This window comes from Lates calcarifer, linkage group LG13 (assembly GCF_001640805.2).
Source record: "Lates calcarifer isolate ASB-BC8 linkage group LG13, TLL_Latcal_v3, whole genome shotgun sequence".
Lineage (NCBI taxonomy): Eukaryota > Metazoa > Chordata > Actinopteri > Centropomidae > Lates > Lates calcarifer.
In genome coordinates this window covers 21,927,657-21,946,467 of record NC_066845.1, presented here as the reverse complement: position 1 = coordinate 21,946,467, position 18,811 = coordinate 21,927,657, and the positions used below count along the sequence as shown (strand labels likewise).

The 18,811-nt window shown below is 39.4% G+C and overlaps 1 protein-coding gene across 2 annotated transcripts; it reads left to right on the top strand.

Moving 5' to 3' along the window:
• Positions 1-2,939: 2,939 nt before the first annotated feature.
• lhx2b (LIM homeobox 2b) lies at positions 2,940-15,109 on the top strand. 2 transcript variants are annotated; one of them, XM_018669732.2, is made up of 5 exons: positions 2,940-4,189; positions 5,620-5,822; positions 6,712-7,079; positions 9,802-10,007; positions 13,103-15,109. In XM_018669732.2, exons 1-5 carry the CDS (start codon positions 4,007-4,009, stop codon positions 13,391-13,393), a joined length of 1,251 nt encoding a protein of 416 aa, XP_018525248.1. In that variant the 5' UTR covers positions 2,940-4,006; the 3' UTR covers positions 13,394-15,109. The 2 variants fall into 2 exon arrangements, with proteins under 2 accessions (XP_018525248.1, XP_018525247.1); XM_018669731.2 differs by having other exon boundaries at positions 2,942-4,189; positions 6,709-7,079.
• The last annotated feature ends 3,702 nt before the right edge of the window (positions 15,110-18,811 follow it).

The window sequence follows — 18,811 nt, the reverse complement described above, 5'->3', positions numbered from 1 at the left end:
ACCTGAAGGAAGTCTAATTTCTACAATATGTGCAATACTGATTTCAGTCATTATAAACTCAATATATTTTGAAGCAGCTGTTTTAGGCTAGCAGACAAATATAAGTGATGGGCAGGTGCCAGAGGGACTTTCAGATTCAGTAACCGAGTACTCCCAAAGTTTTGGTTACAGCCCTGAATATAATATCATCATGTACTGTATCATGATGACTGATTTAAAAAATACCTGAAAAAATAAAACACTTTATCATGTTTATGCAAAAACTATATCAAAATCAAATACTGTCATGAAATGAAACAGTCCTGCTCATTGTTTTCCAGCATTACACACAATGGCCTACACAGCCAGAAATGATAACATGATAGTCACCGATCTCTGGTTAGAGTTAGGATTGTAAACTGTGTGACACAGTCTCTGGCAGTAGATAAATGTATAGTGTGTTAATGTATATACTATCATATGGTTCAAACCTGATATGAACCCCTCTGTAACATTTACAAAATAGAATAGTGATACCAAATCTTTTCAACCAAATCTCAGAGACAAACGTTAGAATTTTAGTTACAACAACAACATACTGTATATTCAGAATAATTTGCTGGAGAATGGGCCCATACAGAATTCATTGCCTCTAATTTCATCATTAGTGTTTTTTTAAAATGATTGAGGCACTAATGCTTTGAAACAGAACCTGGGATCAATTGTTTCAGTCTGACATCGGTTCAGCACTGAACAGAGGATTGTGGGATTAACCCTTTTATTCAGCTATTCAACTTTTAATGTTGAAAATCTGAGTGAGGTGTGTTTTTTTCTCATATATATCACAGTGAGTATCAACAAATTGATGGAAAGTTTGTGCTTAAAACATAAATAATGCTTCCATGACATGACATGACAATCAGCTGGCAACTATGTTGGTGATAGTTTGTCTCATGATTCTCATGTTTTTATCTCCCAGTGCTGCTGCCCCATATAAAAAAATAAATAGAAAAATGTGTGTGTGTGTGTGTGTGTGTGTGAGAGAGAGAGAGAGAGAGAGAGAGAGAGAGAGAGAGAGAGAGAGAGAGAGGAGCAGTGTGTGCTGGGTGAACTGTAATTAATTCAGTTTTACCTTTTTAAATAAATGTAACATAGATGAATTCAATATTGGTCTGTTTTAACCAGCACCCCGCACTCTGCCGTAACACGCTTGATACTGTTGTTAATTATCATATTGTGACTTTTCTCCTCCTTTGCAAAGAATTCTGTGAACACACATTACTGAGAATATTCCAACATATAATCCAGACCTCGGCCTACATTTGCATGAATCATCTCTAAAATTCTGTGTAAACGCGTTTTTTTATTCTGACAAGTGACTTAAATCAAACCAGAGAAACAAGCCAGCATTTGATACAAATAGATACAAACTGATATGTTTTCCTTAATCTTACATTACCGCCTAATATCATATTTCATACACGCCCGCAGACATGCCCGCTGTCGCTATGTTTAATGTATAAACCCAGCCTTATAGCAGAAAACGCAGATGATAAATATGCATGTATTCAATTAAGGGTATTACAGGAGGGGTGATTTGCATAAGGATTTCGGAGCTTAACATCATATTTGTGCAATAAAATTTCACAATAGCCTAAACAGGGACTGTTATGCGTGGGAGGGGGGAGACAGGTATTTCTGGGAAAAGCAAGGAAATGGAAAGGAATTAGAAATATTCAAAAACGTAATTTCTGATTTTGTTTTAGCGAATAAATCTGCTACTGAGATATTGTTTTTATATTTAAAAATATAGAAAGAAAGAGGGGGGTGATTGGCCGGATGGATTTCTTTCTTAATCATTTCACAAACTGGACCGACTTCAGTTTCAAACAACAAAAGCAGAGTGGTGATGTGTTAACATGTAATTTTCTCCCACACCGCCGCAACTACCGTCTTTTGTGAAAGATCAAACCTTTCCTCCGGTCCTCAAACACGTTCTCTGATGACGAAGTCCACTTTCCCCTCCCAATTAAGAGCAGAGAGCTAATTAGAATGAGCGGATCCCGGATCTGTTCAGCTTCACTTTGCAGCTCCCGCTGCTGAATCAAACTGCTTTCTCTGTCTGAGGTGGAAATACAGGGAGCCGCTGGCTTCAAATGACATCAAATCACTGACTGGAATTCAAAATATGAAGCTCTTTCTAGGAAATATACACATTTTTAACAAATAGAATCGAGGATACATAAATGTAAAATAAACACTCAGGATGCCAAAACGATTTTTAAAACCCATTTACACAAAGTTTTAAATAAATCATATAATAAAACAATTATAGAATTGTATGAAGTTGCAGTTTCAGTTCATTTCTGCAGGTTGATTGTCTCGCGTTGTTTTCCTCGATTGGATTTTAATATCTCTGGGTAAAGGTGGCACAGTGTTTTTACATTCTTAGAAAAATAAAGCGTTTCATGTGAGTTCTGAGAAAACAGTCACACTTACAGGCCAAATGTGAGTCAAAGTTGTGGATGCAGTTTATTGTGAGAATTTGACATTCACCTCCAGAAGCAGTGGTGTGTTCACGGTTTGTTTTTGTTTGTTTCACTTAAGTGTTTCTGGATCAAACGGATTCAAGAATTAAGAGTTATGTGAGTCTTTATGTTATAAACCATTTTGCCAGGACTTGCACTTTAGTCCACCCCTGCAGGATGTGTACAGTGAGTGTTGGTGCCTTGGAGAGGGTGTGAGCAGCAGCAGCAGCAGCAGCAGTGTGGTGCTGTGTGGAACCCTCTCTGTGCGTCACTTGAGCAGGTCCCAGCAGACCTCCTTGGTGCGCACATACACACAGCTCCAACACTTAAGAAGACTGAGCGCCTCTCCTGCTTTGACTTCTCTCCTCTTTCTTTGAAACTGGCCTTTCAAACCGCAGCTCCGGACAGACAGATGAGGGAGACGGCGGTCGGTGGAGGCACAGAGGGTGCTGCTTTTTCAGACCGGTCGGTAAAAGTATAACCAAACAGTTCGGTGACGGCGGAACAGCCAATGAACATAAATGGTGCGTCGTGACGCAACAGGGCCCCGTTAATAAGGAGCGGAGAGTCCAACCGGGACTTGAGAAGGAGGAACGGCGGTTTTGGGGGGCCAGCTAACACTCGCCTATCATCAGTCAAAATAAAGCCAACTCCTCCTCTTCTGCTGTTACGGACATGAACGCGGCCTCCTTGACAAAAGACAAAACATTAATTTAACAGACTGCTGTAAAGGAAAACTGCTTTTACCAGACGACCGGTCGGATTTTATAAAGCAAAGGCTATGTGTTTTTACATTTTTCTATTTTTCTACAACTCTGCAAAGCAAAGAGTTGTTTGAGCGACAGAAATCAGCTGCTGTCCGTATCAACTTGGACTGTTGAACCCAGAGGGGAAGAAGCCTTTCTCACAGCCTCCCTGTCAGCTTTTTTTTGGAAATATAATTTTGGTTCTTTCTGACTGTGATGCAGTAACAGGCTGCTGCCTAGCTCTGGCAGTGTTAGTTGTAAAAACTTACTTTATTGTTCTACAGAAAAAAGGGGAGAAATTATCGATGCCTTGCAGACTGTCGAAATCCTGAAATATTACTCCCGGCGAGGAGGAGGCATCGGTGCGAAGACCCGTGCTGCAGGGGCTTCCATAGTTGGTATGTTTATTCAACGTAAATGGAAAAGAAAACATAGAAAGAGCAGTTGATAATAACAAAAAATCATCACAATATCATAAATAAAATCATACCTAAGAGAAAATAGATTCCAGTGATAGAAGCGGAATCTGTGCGGTTATTTATGAATTAATCAGAGCTTATTAATAATGAGAGCTGCAGAGATTCGGATGACGGTTTCCATTGGTAGATGAGACGTAGTGAGGAGAGCACGTGTCCAATTTTTCCCTCATATTTTTTCCTCCCTGATCTGGATTTCTCACTTGTCACGGCAAGAAAGGAAAACCTAAAAAAGACAGAATTTTGAGTGACATTATTGCGCCGGGTTTTGCCTCTGATGGACATCTTGGCTTGCAGATCCGAAGAGAACAGTTATAATATTCTCCCCTCTGCGGCAACGATGCTTTTCCATGGCCTCCCTGGAGGCGACGTGCACGGTGTGGTGGAAGAAATGGACCGGAGAGGAAAGAGCGAGTCAGCAGCCATCAGCTCAGCCATCGATATGGGGGAATCAGAGACGGTAGGAAAGATTCATTTGGCCCTCTCGGCTTGTTAGCGCAGGCAGCATGGCAGCCTGGAAACATGTGACAGTGGCTGCGCTCTCACAGCTCCAAGCACTTAGTTTCAGCTCTGAACACGTTTTACTCAAAAAAGTCTCCACTAACTATCCCAACTTATTATTTAGTTGCTTTATAAAACAGATATTGTTCCTTCCTCAGCCACTGTTTCATCTAAAAAGCCCTTTTCAAACGGCTTCAGAGCTGAACAAGCTGCATTTTTTTTACACATTGCATTTGTCCTTAAAATTATTAATTTCCCTTAAATTAGCTTTCAACAACGTGTTCAAAACACGCTAAACGCGATCAAGACGGCGCTCAAACAAGACACATTTTCAATGATTCATAAAAAAACATGAAATATATTTTTCCAAACATCAACAGTCAAACACGGTCACACGTGTCCTTATTATTTTTATAAAAGAAAAGTAGCGTTACACTCTCTCCTTCTTTTCTATATCTACAGTTCAATAAAAATGCAATTATTAGAATTTGAGAGGTCAGTGAAAACATTTAAATGTCACTCAGTGGAAATAAAAGAAGAGACGGAGACGATGGGACAGAGAAACATTTTATTCCGCTTCCGTCTTTATTTACAAATGATTATTATATGTGCGTGTCCATGTGTGCCTGCACGTGAATCTATTTTGGAGGCCTCAAATAAATCATATTGAACGAACTAAGCCTCTAATTAATAAGGCTGTTATAGCACCTTTTATTATTATTATTATTATTATTATCATTATTATTTGCACAGACTCCAGTGATGTACTCAACCAAAATAAATATATTTCTAGAATCCCAGACTCAGTAGTTCTTAATCGTTGATTTATGTAAAAATGCAGATTTTTTTCTCCTTGTATTTTCTGCAGTAGGGTGGAATTACCACAAATATTATAATAAAGACATTAAGTGCTTAATATAATTTCCTGCGTTAGCATTGTAATTCATATTAATCATAGTAGAGAGTCTGTCTGTGTGTTAACCCATAATTTCCTTTACCGTAATTAAAATACTCCCGGATCATTTCTCATTTCTCAGATTGTGGCAGTAGCAGAGTTCACTGACCTTTTCTTACTCAATCGCATTTTAGAACCCACAATTTTAATTCAGTATCATTATATTTGTGTATGGTATTATTGAGGTTGTCCAAACGGTAACAATTCACCATTTTAATGTAACATTTCTGTATAATATCTCTATAATCTCCCAGTATGTGAGTGGTGGCTGTGGTGCGATGACAGAATTGATTTCATAGAGTTTTACTTCCTCTCCCGTGTTATTTTGATTTAATATTGGTCTTTCAGAAGGTCGTGTAGATTCCTCTAACTTTTTTCTCAGTAATCATGTCCTGGCGCTGTGGCCTCGTGCCTCTCTCCTTGTTGACCTGCAGTCCATGCCGTGTATGACCAGCGAGCGCGTGGCTCTGTGCGCGGGCTGCGGCAGGAAGATCGCGGACCGCTACTACCTGCTGGCCGTGGACAAACAGTGGCACATGCGCTGCCTCAAGTGCTGCGAATGCAAACTCAACCTGGAGTCTGAACTCACCTGCTTCAGCAAGGACGGCAGCATCTACTGCAAGGAGGATTACTACAGGTAGGAGGGCGCACACGGCCTGGACCTGCACAGTCCACCCAGAGGTGTCCGGGACGAACCGGTGTTTGTGACAGTATTAATGACGCTAGTGACTGATAGGGATATATGTGTTCCAAATTAACTAACAACTATGACTGGAAATATTTGTATTCTCTTACAGTTAAAGTAACACCTCAAAAGACCAGGTGTTGTTTGAAAAGGAATTACAATGCAGAGATGCGTCAATAAAAACTGTTTTTTTGACAGTTTTGATTTGGTTCCAAAAATCCAGGAAAAAATGAGGATAAGCCTCATTATGGGCCTGAGAAAACAAATGTTGTTATTGACAGCTAATGACAGCTGATATTTTGTGGCATAATTAAACATCAACATTTTACTGTTTACAGATCCAGTATATTATATGTTTAGGAAATGGTGTGTGGGCAGACAGAAACACACTGTTTGTGGTGAAACTCTTCACTGAAATCCAGATAATCAAAACGCTACTTTTAGGTTTAGCAGCTGTCTGTGGCCCCCTCCTCACACTCCCACCAGTTACTGACAGGGAGGCCCTATGAAGCTTTGGTTCTTTGAATAAAGAGTTATTGTTAAATTAGAAACGTGAAAATGCCACAATTCCACGTCAGGTTTAGTTTAAAACGCCAACAATCGTCACATCGGGCTGATATACACATTTCATTACTTTCTAAAACTGGTGCACAGCATGTGGCTGACGTTAAAGTCTCGTGTGAATTCACATCATTAGCAGACAGGGAAACTTTTTGAACTGCGTGAAAGTTCGACTGCTTTCACATAAGCAAAGCTGGTCCAGGCTGGTCCATACTAACACCGCAGGCCTGCGTGGCTCCGTGTCCAGCCGCTGATGAGGTTTCTGTGTTGTCCGCAGAAGATTTTCGGTGCAGAGATGCGCTCGGTGCCACCTGGGGATCTCTGCGTCGGAGATGGTGATGCGAGCCCGGGACCTGGTCTACCACCTCAACTGCTTCACCTGCACCACGTGCAGCAAGATGCTCACCACCGGGGACCACTTTGGCATGAAGGACAGTCTGGTGTACTGTCGGCTGCACTTTGAGACTCTCATCCAGGGAGAATATCAGACACATTTTAACCACGCGGACGTTGTCCCGCACAAAGGGCTGGGCCCGGCCAACACGCTTGGACTATCCTACTTCAACGGTGTGGGGACAGTGCAGAAAGGCCGGCCTAGGAAGAGGAAAAGTCCCGGGCCGGGTGCTGAGCTGGCTGCATATAACGCAGGTAAGAAGGCCATTTCTACAAAGACTCTCAAAAACAAGGCAAGAATGTTGTTGTTATTCAAAGGTGGGCAGAGTTAATCATATTTTTTTAAAACAGCGTTTTATTATATGTAGATTATTAATACATGGTTCTAATTGTATCCAACTTTGATGCTGATTGTACCGAGAAAATAATTATTTTACTTACTACAACGTAGCGAAGCAAAAGTTCAAAATGGAAAGAACTAACTAGAACTAACTGACTATTGGAAACTAGATCTCACTCCACAGTTTTAACAGAGCCACACAGCATGAGTACAATCTGATCAAGAGAGACAGGTTTCATTAGTGAAAAACCTTTTGAACAGTCCTGTAGGGACTTTTATTGTGTCTGTCCTCAGCATATCTTTGTAACAGAAAACTTTACAGTGTTATATCATCCCATGCGGTTCAATATTCCTATAATATTTCTATGGGGAGTTTGTAATGAGTTTATCATAACTTCATCGCAATGACATGACAGTAGGACCTAGTTTTAAACCCAATCCTGGTGTCATACATATTGTATTTAATTTAAGATTTAAGAAGTTTTTGGAAGTTCATTGTGTTTTAATGTTTTCTGGGGGTAGGGTGGGTGGTTCCATTTGAAAGTTTGTCAAATAAACTTAAGTTATTGCATATAGTTTTAAGCTTGAATGTGTCAGATATTTGGATTGAATTTACAGCAACACCCACCCACCCCCCCCCACACACACACACACATATACACACACGTAGATAATCGATGCAGCAGTTGAACATTTCTTACCAAAAACTTTCATCTAGTCAAGAAATAATCACTTTCAATTGTTGGTGGTTTTTATTCAAGTTTCAGTTTAGGCTGTTTTTTTCCTCTCTTTTTCTGTGTCTTTGGGGAATAAAAGGAAAAGTTGTTTGATGTTCTGGCTTTTGCTTTCACCCTTTTCCACTTGTCAGGCTCCATAGACATCTACAGACCCTAACATCCCTCCCCATCACCACGCACCACCCCCAGCCCCCACCCCCAACCACACACACACACACACACACACACACACACACACACCACCACCACCACCACCACCACCACCATATACACACTGCTGGAGCCTTTTTGCACGGGGACTCGGCCAAACTGTGCACCAGTGGGATCAATGTGATTTGATGAGTTATTGAGTGGAAGAGAGCACAGGGGATGCAAAAACTTTATTACAGCAGCAGTATCTGGTTAGAACCTCATTTTGACTTTAGATAATTAATCTTCCAATAGTTATAATAAAATTATAAGTTGATTAGAAACTAATCATTGTGTCAGAATCTAAGAGTAGTCAAGAACAGTGATAAAGTTAGTTTTTCTATTGGGATTCTATGTCAGTTTTGTTGATTCTCATGTCTCTTTTTAACAGGTTAATCAGTTTAGTTCAAATAGCTGCAACAAGTGAAATAATAATATTCCCACTTCTTTCCAATGCAAATGAGTCTGTTTCCTTTTTATTTTCCTCCTGGATTTAGCAGTTCTTTGTTGAGAGAAGAACGGTCACTTTCTTTATTTTAAGATGCTGCCACTTTTTTGGTGGAAATCATGATACAAGTGAAACTGCTCTAAAACAAGTCAAATGATTTCACCCAGAAAATACACATTTTCTTGTAATATGAACACAAGATTTCATCACAAAGATAAGAAGGAGAGGAAGTCTAATTGGAGAGGAAGACATTCTTAATCTGGAGAAAAGACAAAAAATCCTAGTTTTTTTCAGTGTGGTATTTAGTGAAATTAAAAAGAAAATGCGCCTGAAGAAGATGAATTAGAAGCAGAATGAGAAGGAGAGTGAAGTGGCAGTGCGCCCTCTTCTGATAACAGCCAGAAACAACATCAAAGCTTCACCTGAACAATCACATGAGAACATGTGGCAGCCCTGAGCAGCACACAGCTCTGAGATGTTGTTAACACTGTGAATAAGATGTTCTGTATGGGGACGATGAGCAGGAAACAGGCTGGGTTTTGTTAAAACGCTGCAGCATATGCTTTGGCCGGAAAGCAGCATTTGTTCTGCCTGGTGTGTATGGGCTAATTAAGTGAAGTGTTATTCTGATGGTTTTCACTCACTTCATATTCATCATTTGCAGCGTTCTGATATTGAACTGTTATGCATGCAGCAACACTTTGAATGTTGCCAAGAAATTTGCAGACTGGGACAAATACATGTGTGTTGTTGTTGTATATGTGTGTGTGTATGTGTGTGTGTCAGGCTAGTAGCCAGGCTAGCATTTCTTCCCAGGATAGAGAGACATGTAGACAGAGACAGACATACAGACAAGGTGCAGAACGGAGGATGATCTGCAACTGGAAGAAACAGCTGTCAGGTCACAGTGTCACTGCAGATTGGATTGATTTTATGGAAATGAAGAAAAGGAGTCTTGTTTGAAGTGAGAATATTTATCTGAACATGTTAAGAGGATAGATGGTAACAGTAAAAAAATGGTTATGACATGTTAAAAACACAACAGTGATTTGCATCTGAAGCACCTTACAACTGTTCTTTTTCTTTCCGACTGTCTTAAATTCATGAATTAGATTTCTTCTCTATTCATGAGAAAAACCCTAAAGTCTCAGATACAAACGCCCATTTGGAAGTAAGAGACTAAACATATCAAAGTGATCATTGGTGACTGGATCAGAGTTTCCTCTGTCTAACAAGTTCTCTCCCCTCCTTTTTGGCCCACAGCGCTGAGTTGCAATGAGAATGACGGTGAGTCCATGGATCGGGACTCCCAGTACAGCTCCAGTCAGAAGACGAAGCGTATGCGGACATCGTTCAAGCACCACCAGCTGAGGACCATGAAATCCTACTTCGCCATCAACCACAACCCAGATGCCAAGGACCTCAAGCAGCTTGCCCAGAAGACGGGCCTCACCAAGCGGGTCTTACAGGTAACCACAGCAGCCACTCACTTCAGATCAGATCCTGCCTTCCCTTACTCAGGGGAGGAAAAGAGACAAATGGCAACAGGGATGAAAGAATTTCTCTCGTCTCCAGTGCAAATCAGTTTGCTTCCAAGTATGAAATATATGAAGCGAAATTTTCCTGAAAGAGGCTGCTTTATGTTATTACTGTTTTTTATTCCAGTGAAATTCTTGGAAAATTTTGAGGAAGCTGCAAACAAGCTGAACAAAAAAAAGGAAATTGATTTTCTTGCTGTCTTTTCTGTCCTTTTACTCTTTCTAATTTCATTATAAACATGATTTAAAAAAGAGAAAAAATGACTGAAGAAAAGCTGCACTGAAAAGAGGAGTTGCCTCTTGGAAAAACAAACTGATAAATGTTAATGGGTGTTCATATTGGAATGCAAAATTAGCTGAAAATGAAAGCAACACCAAAAAACAAAAACCAAATGTAATCTTTTTCAGTGGATGATGTGATGTTATGTTGAGGACTGAGGGATGAAAAACAAAAAGCTCTGTATCACACACGAAGAAAGAGAAAGCACAACAGAATGTTTGATTTCCACAAAAGACGACAGCAAATTATCAGGGGGACTGAAAAGAAGAAAAATGAGACAAAAAGGTTTCTGAATAAAAAAATTTCTGAGAGGGAAAAAATCATCCCGCTGCTTTAATTAACGCTCACAGAAAACAAAGCAGTCGTTTTGCTTTGATGCGTTGGAGTCTTCATGTCTGTTATTCCAGCTGAAGCGCTTCTCCCTCTGCTTGTTTCCCATGGCTCCATCATGATACCATCACTAACACACTCCAACACTCAGTTCATCACAGACCGCTGCCTCAGTCACTCCATATACTACTTTACATTACAAAAAAAGAGAAAAAAGATTGTGCAAAAAAAAAAAGTATTTAAAGAATGAAAATAAATTAACATCTCAGACACTGAGGAGCAGTACACTGATTCCACAGTTGAGGTGCAGAGCCTTTGTGAATGGGTACCAGGGACAATGAGAATAAAACATTAATTTGCTATTGCTAATATGAGAACAATGACTGAAATCATGGCCGCTTTTCATTGATACACACTGTATACAATTCTGTTTTTTTCCCCATTTTTGACAAAAACTGGAAGCTAAGGCTTCCGGTGGTTGTATAAAATGATAAAAGAAAATGTCTATTTTTCTGTTGCTACCGCTGCTTTTTTCTGTGACCAGCCATAAGCAGTAGGCTTTTACAATGTTTGTATGCGGTAGAAAAGTACGCTGGCTTTGTGTTTTTAACTGTTTTATTCTTGAATCCAGTCTGAGCATCTGCAGATGGAGGGAATGGGAGGTGGTGGTAACCTGCTGCCCCTTTCAGCAGGGTGAAATAAACAAAGTTGTTCATATGACTGTGTCTTCATCAGCCACTGCTAGGATCCCATGAAGCCCCCACTCCCCGGCTATGTCCATTCAGCTCTCAATAATTTTGTAGCGTTTAAATGAATCTCTCTGGTTTGGATTCTATTTGTACTTGAACATACAGACTTATTTTTCTGTTAACAGTGTTAAGTTACTGCTGATGCAAACTGAGCATTACCTGCTGTTGCTGCTTCACATTAAGAAGTCTCCACTCACAACTCTGTGGGATGCTATTATAATGAAGAGGTTATAGGAAATGCAATGTCTTTATCACTGAGTTAGTGGAACTTAATTAGCAGTTTAGGTAATTAACTTTATCTTGTGCGGTGCAGAGGAGAAACACTCATACTGCGCCAGCACAGCTCAGCTGCTTGTGGCTGTTAACAGCATTGCTCGGTACAACTATACTGCCCACTACAATGGACCCTTATATGTTCACCAGCTAATGGCTAATTTAGTCTGTCGGCTGTTTGCTACTGAGCAGGTAGTTAATAGTGGAATAGAGATTTTTGGCTGAAAACAGCTGCCTGCCTTTGTTGAAAATGACCCTGATAAGGGCGGCACAACTGAACAGTGGAGTCACAGACCAGAAAACCAAAACAATGAGCTAAAAAACATAGAAATGTTTCTTCAGACCAAGCAGAACTAGAGACTTAGGTGATTTTTGAGTCACTATTGTTACTCTAAGTGACCATCTCCACATAATACACTCAAGCCATCAGTCATATAGAAATATTGATTAATGTGGCTTTAAGCTTTTCATGGTTTAAAGGTAACAGTGATGAATGTAGGTAGATAATGGAAATGGTCGACCCACCCATCCACCCAATCTTCCCTTCACAAGGTTTTGAGGCTCTATAACAATACGGCACTACTTCTCACTTTGGGAAACACAAAGATACATCTTATTAGGGCATCTGAACAAGCAGCAGGTGCTATATTTTTTCTGGGCAGGACAGTCTGACCAATGATTACTTGGCAGTTAACCACCCACCAACACAAACAACAGAGTCAGAGATCTTTGAATGTGATCTTATCACCTCTCAGGCAGCCATAGGTCTCCATTCATTTTACAAAAGGATCAAAATAATTTACAGACACTTGAAACATGCCTCAGATACAGCAGGTAATCCATCAGATCTGCTTTTATTTGTGTCACATTTATTATTGCTGCGTGGTGATGCAGTTGTGAGTGTGGACTGAGTTGAAACACCAACACCATTACCTGCTGTAAAAATTGTGTGTTCATAGGGACAAATCTTTGTGAACTTTTTAATCAATATTGAAAGGGACAGAAATCAATGGCTGTCTGGAAGGAAGAAAATCTAATGGCATGCAGTGTTGTTTAGTATAACTGATGTTTACTGTTTTCACTGGGCTCAAATATGGAAAACCACAGGAGTGGTCACTTAACCAACAAATGAACAAAGCTGAACAAAGCTGAAGATTGAACAAAGTCGGTAGGGCAGTGGTATTTTTAAATGGTCAGTTCAACTAAATAAGACAAAAAACATTTAGTTTCACCCCTGGTTTTACTTTTGCCCAGGTTTTGAGAAATGTATATTTAAGTTCTGCCTCCATCCCAGTATAATGGAATTTATTTTGTGGTACTCTCAACAATGAAAAATTACAAATAATAATAATTATAATAATAATAATAATAATAATAATAATTTATTCCTGCAGGTCTGGTTCCAAAACGCTCGGGCTAAGTTCAGGAGGAACTTGCTGCGGCAAGAAAGCACTGGTGTGGACAAGGCATCCGACGGCTCCACACTGCAGGGTGGGACACCGTCAGGCCCGGCCTCAGAGATCTCCAACGCCTCCATGAGCCCTTCCAGCACCCCCACCACCCTGACAGACTTGACCAACCCCACCATGCCCACTGTCACCTCTGTGCTCACCTCGGTGCCGGGCGGCATGGACAGCCACGAGTGCCGGAGCCCATCACAGACCACACTGACCAGCCTCTTCTGATGGACAGATCCCTTTACCACAGCCTCACCCCTCCCGACTCTCCCTCACCTCTATTCCTCCCTCCTAGATCTCAAACTGAGCACTGTTGACTCCTCCGAACATTAAGTGGATTAGAGAAGAGAAGGTAATGGAAACAAACAAAAAAAGATTTCATTTTGCTCTGAGCCCATTAGAGACTATTTGCATAGTGAGGCGGCCAAGCCTTACAAATGGAACAGTTGTTGTTATTTTGATGTTGTTGTCTTGTTGAGAACTGAGACTTGATTTGCATTTTTCAATGTTTACAGAAAGAGACTGCGGGAAAAAAACTGCTTAATTTTTGGAAATTCATTTTTTCCAGCACAGTATTTATGTTGTTGTACAAGAGTCACTGTTAGAAGGATTGTAAAAATTCTTTTTTGAAAATCTGAGATTAAACACAGGTTCCCATATCCTCTGACTGCCATGTGCCTTATAGTTCATTTTATCTTTACTGCTGTACTCAGAAGCTGACCTTGAACTCAGAAGGCAAATAGTTTGACTGAGAAGAGGTTGGTTAAATGGTAAAAGACCTCTACTGCTTGTGCCCAAGAGTGTGTGTGTGTGTGTGTGCGTGTGTGTGTGCGCGTGTGTTTTATGGTTCGTTCTCCAGTGCAAATGTTCCATTTTGAGGCAAACTAATTATTCTGACATGGACATCGTAAAACCTGCCGTCATACTCTGCTTCTCACCTGATAGAATCCTCCTCCTCACTTTGGATTTTGTGATTCTGTTTGAACAGAAACCTAAAACCTGCTGTACACGAGAAACAAATATTTCAACACTGGTGATTTTTTTTTAGTTTAAGGCACCGTTAGCTAAACACAGATTAGTTAACGTTCCAAAAGCATCTTACCTTTTCTACACAGATATGGTTCACCACATCAGGACATTTCAGATATTCATGTAAATTTTACACTTTAACATGAATTGTCTTACCAGATTATTTTTGGCTGTTTTTCATTGGTCAAATTCCAGCACTGTTGGAATCAAAGGTAGGATAACACAAACCATGAAGTATTTGTAAATACCTCTTGATCTGAAGTAGGATATGTAATTTACACATTGTGAAGAAATATTTCCTATCAGACAGCACATATTCTCTCTGTATTTTAACATTGTATATGTTTTATGAAGGGCGTCACACCACTGGTGAGGGGACTGTTTTTCAGCTGTAAGGTAACTCAACAATAATCCAGTACATGAAAAACTCCTGCCTCAGTTTGTATCAAAACATATCACATAAAATATGCCAAGCTGAAAATGTCAGTTAAAATTAATGATAAAATCCTTTTTTCTGTTTTTTTCTTTTTTTTTCTGAAGCAAGTGAGAAATATCTACTGTTAGGATGCAATTCTATTATTTATGTCTCTTAAGATAGACAGTCCAATGCTATCAAGATTATGTGTTAAAGTGAAAATGTTTGGAATTATTTCATATTAATGGCAGATTTTCTTTCCTGTCTCAGTTTATAATACTTGTCAAGGTAGATATTTTTGTGTATGATAGAAAATACATGCTGTGAATGGGAGGAGAGCTGCTGGTGAGGCACACCGATCAGTCCCAGACTGCTGTGAGGATCCTCACTGAACTTCTCTTGCTGTGCTGCTCCTGCACATTCTTGTACGAATCCGTGTTGTCCTCAGTTCTGTGTGAAATATAAACACTACCAATTCTGACACTTTTTTTCCAAGATAATTTGTGCCTCCAAGTGCAAGTATTTTTCATCATCTGATGTCTGACGTGTTCATACAAGACTGTCTTCCTGCTAAAAATAAGCCTGTGTGTCATCTGTGCAAACAGGTTATAATGACCAAAGGTTTATTGTTAGGTGACTTCTAATGGATGCAGTGATTTTGCCGTAAGCAAAGGAGGAGGTCAGGTGATGTAGTGTAAGTCCACGTTATGAGGAGGTTGGGATGGATGGATAGGTCAACAAAACACAGAACTTGCACATAGATAACTGCTGCTCATTTCCCAAGTGAAATCATTAGTCATTGCTGTTTCCTTTCCGTTCTGCAAATTTAAGGGCGTATATTATTGACGACAGAGGTCATCTAATCTTAAGCAACACTACTTTTAACCCAAAACACAATCTCTTCCTAAACCTAACCAAGCAGTTTTTATGTCTGGACCAGACCAAACGCAAACCATTCTACAACCTCAACTGCTTGTTTATTATTGTTACCAAGACAATGTAGGTCCACTATGCCTGCCACTGTTAGGAACAAATGACCTATATGGTAGTTTAAGTTGGAGTTCTTGGTACATAAAGTGTATACACACATCCTAATGTATGTCAACATAGTTAAGTTGAAATTCATCCCTGTTCATAACCACTGACCTGTTTAATGCACACCTGACCTGTTGTTTAGTTATTTATATCAAGATGGAAAAATAGCCTTTTTTCACTTGGCTCAGGTGGAAAAGTTGGTCTGTCAAAACAGAAAAGGTCAAGTGAAGGTTGAAACAAACTTTTCCATCAAAAAATGTTGAAATCTGCAACCATTTCCTCTTCTTTATCCTGTTCTTCTTCCTGCTCTGCTTTTATTCCTGTTAGTGTATAAAGTCAAAAAAATGAAAAATGGCAGTAGACACCTTCACCATAAACATACATCTTCATGATGGGATTAAATACTGAAACACAATTTCTTTTTTACAATTAACATGTCATCATTTATTCTTTTTTTTTTTTTTTTTTTTGCAAATTTGGGCAAATTTGGATAGAAATATGCTTCCCCTAATACAAACCAGTAAGCCAGTTAGCAATGCTTTTATTTAAGACAACAAATTTACTAATATCCTCCGGGACAATGACCATCCGTGTCTCTGGAGGGTTAGGTCCCTGGCTGGAATCAAATGGATTCCTCTGCCAGTACCAAGTTTAATATGACATGTAGTTTTAAACATGATAAAGCATCAGACTGTGGTTGCGGCTCCATTAAAATTAGTAAAGCAGTTAAAACATGTTTGAAATCCAAGTTGCTCTGTAAGAAAGAGGATATGCATCACATTTACTTTGTTGGCTCAGAATATCATGTATGGTGCCCTGTAGTATTTTATATATCTGTGGAGAGAGAACATAACAACTCTATCCATGTTATTTAGTTCAAGTGCAGTTTTCAACAAACAGCAGCACTTCACACTTTTGGCTATAACCTGCAAAATATCACGGAAATAGCTGTGCATGAGCGACCTTGGTAGTTACAGGGAGGGAGAGGTCTTTCACATATTGACTAATAATCCATCCATGTTTCAGTGCAGTGCAACTATATATCTAAAACTAAAGAAAGCTGGCTTAGGCTCATGGTTACATTAAATTCTTTTGAAAATAACCTTTGAAATGCACAGAAGATGCAGATGGGTATATTAACAGTAGATAACTGTACACACACAAACTGGGTGTTAATGTTAACAGTCTTTCTGCAGACCTGACCTTCTGCATGCAAGCCAACTTTGAAAACATGAGAATGACTCATTATCATGCTCATTCCATACAGTGAGAGGTTACTATGTCATGCATCACAGCAGGAAGTGTGCATGTATATACTGTATGCATGTGTGTGGGCTACAACCTGCTGTCTGTGCACATTATGTTTGATTGTACCATTTTATAAGGACTGTTACATCCAACCGCTTTTGCCAAATATGGCACTAAAATAAAAAAAAAGAAAAAAACTTCACTTTAAATAAGCATCTGTGCCAAAGCTGAGAGTGATAGTAGTTGGCAGACTTCCCGGAAGCGTAATCATAAAAAATCTGTTTTCATGTGCAGCTTTTCCTCACTCTGTTGGAGCAAAATGTCTTCAGTTTTCTCATGGCTCCAGCAGCAGGGACTTGAGCTGATCATAAAGGTAGGAAGATTTTCCACTTAAAAATATCAGTTTATAATCTGTTCCAACACAGAAGTTTTACAAGGAAGTAGAGGGTGGGTGGGGGGCTGGTAGAATAGCAGGCTTTACACTTTGTAAGCAAAACATGAATTCTGAAAAACAGACCTTAACTTCGCCCGCAGTGCATAATTAGAAATGGGTGTACATAAAAAAGAGAAAAGTCCCTCATAACGCATAGACTTGGTAATTATCTCTTCACTGGTGTGAGGAGTTTGAGGACATGATTATGGACAAAAAGAACTACTAGTGTCAAAATCTGCTCATCTTGTATCCAGAGCACTGACCACATCTCTTCAGGTCTGTCTGCATGTTCAGTAAAAAAGATTATAAGCTGTGAGTGTGTGTGTGTGTGTGTGTGTGTGTGTGTATGCATGCATGTTTGCAGCCCTCACTCCAGGAAACCAATCAGGTCAAACAAACATATGGATGTCTTGGCCAAGCCTGGCTGAAACTGCATTCAAGTGCAATATAAGGACAAAACATATTCAGGCTAGAAATTCTCACTGTTGGGGGGAAAAAAAACATATTTGGCCACCTGCATTACGTTAATATGTGATGTGAATTTGATCCAGTAATTACAGGGAAAGGAAAAGCCTTGGCAGCCATCACAGAGACACAACAACAGGCTCATAACCAAAAATTTACTGTGTGTTAATGGATGCTCATGTTTTTATTTTCCCAGAAATTGTTATTCTAAGGACAATAAACTGTGTATTAAGGATTTTCTTCAGCAGCTGGGGAGGGTTCAGTGGCTTTACAATTTTTAAAACCAACTCTATCTTCTTTTCGTTCTACTGTGTTTACTATTTCAAACAGCTGTCTGTGGACTGTCAGTTTGTCAGTTTAGTGAGAGACAGAGTGGCACCAATCTAGATTTGACCTTTACGCTTCTTGTTAATAACATGGAAGGTAAAAATAATACATCTGATATGACTTTGAAAGTATCATATGAGTGTCCATGTATATTAACTTCATACTTTACTTATGACCGACAGTAGTTACCAGTAATTCCTGTACATCACACCATCAACATCACAAGACACGAAAGGTTTCAGATGGAAGGTCTGCCATCTATTTTTCTTAGTGTAATTAAAAATAACAATGAATTGATCAAGATTCATTGTCCATTAATTGTCAGAAAATAGACATTTAAATAATTTTCCAAGCAAAATGCCTTACATTTTCTCAGTCCAGGTTCTAAGAAGTGAGAATTTGATTATTTGCTTTGTCCTATATGACAGAAAACTTGTTTTCAAATACCTACATCTTCAGGAGGAACCAGTGGGTTTGGGGCTGATTGTCACAAACATGGCAGAGAAGTCATAAAATACTAAGAGACCAACAAACACATTGTTGCTTTTGGTTCTTTTCATGGGATTTGCTGACAATTTAATACATTTATTTTTGTATAAGTTACACAAGTTTTAAAACAAGTTTTGCAGAAGCAGTCAAATGTGCAAATTACTGTAGATAAATAATGTAAATTTAATTAAATTAAAAACTAAAA

Excerpts from the sequence above, each read along its gene's own strand:
- lhx2b (XM_018669731.2), top strand. The coding sequence starts at position 4,007 with ATGGACATCTTGGCTTGCAGATCCGAAGAGAACAGTTATAATATTCTC. Across the intron at positions 5,823-6,708 it reads TGCAAGGAGGATTACTACAG|AAGATTTTCGGTGCAGAGAT; the intron begins GTAGGAGGGCGC and ends TGTTGTCCGCAG. Across the intron at positions 7,080-9,801 it reads GCTGGCTGCATATAACGCAG|CGCTGAGTTGCAATGAGAAT; the intron begins GTAAGAAGGCCA and ends TTTGGCCCACAG.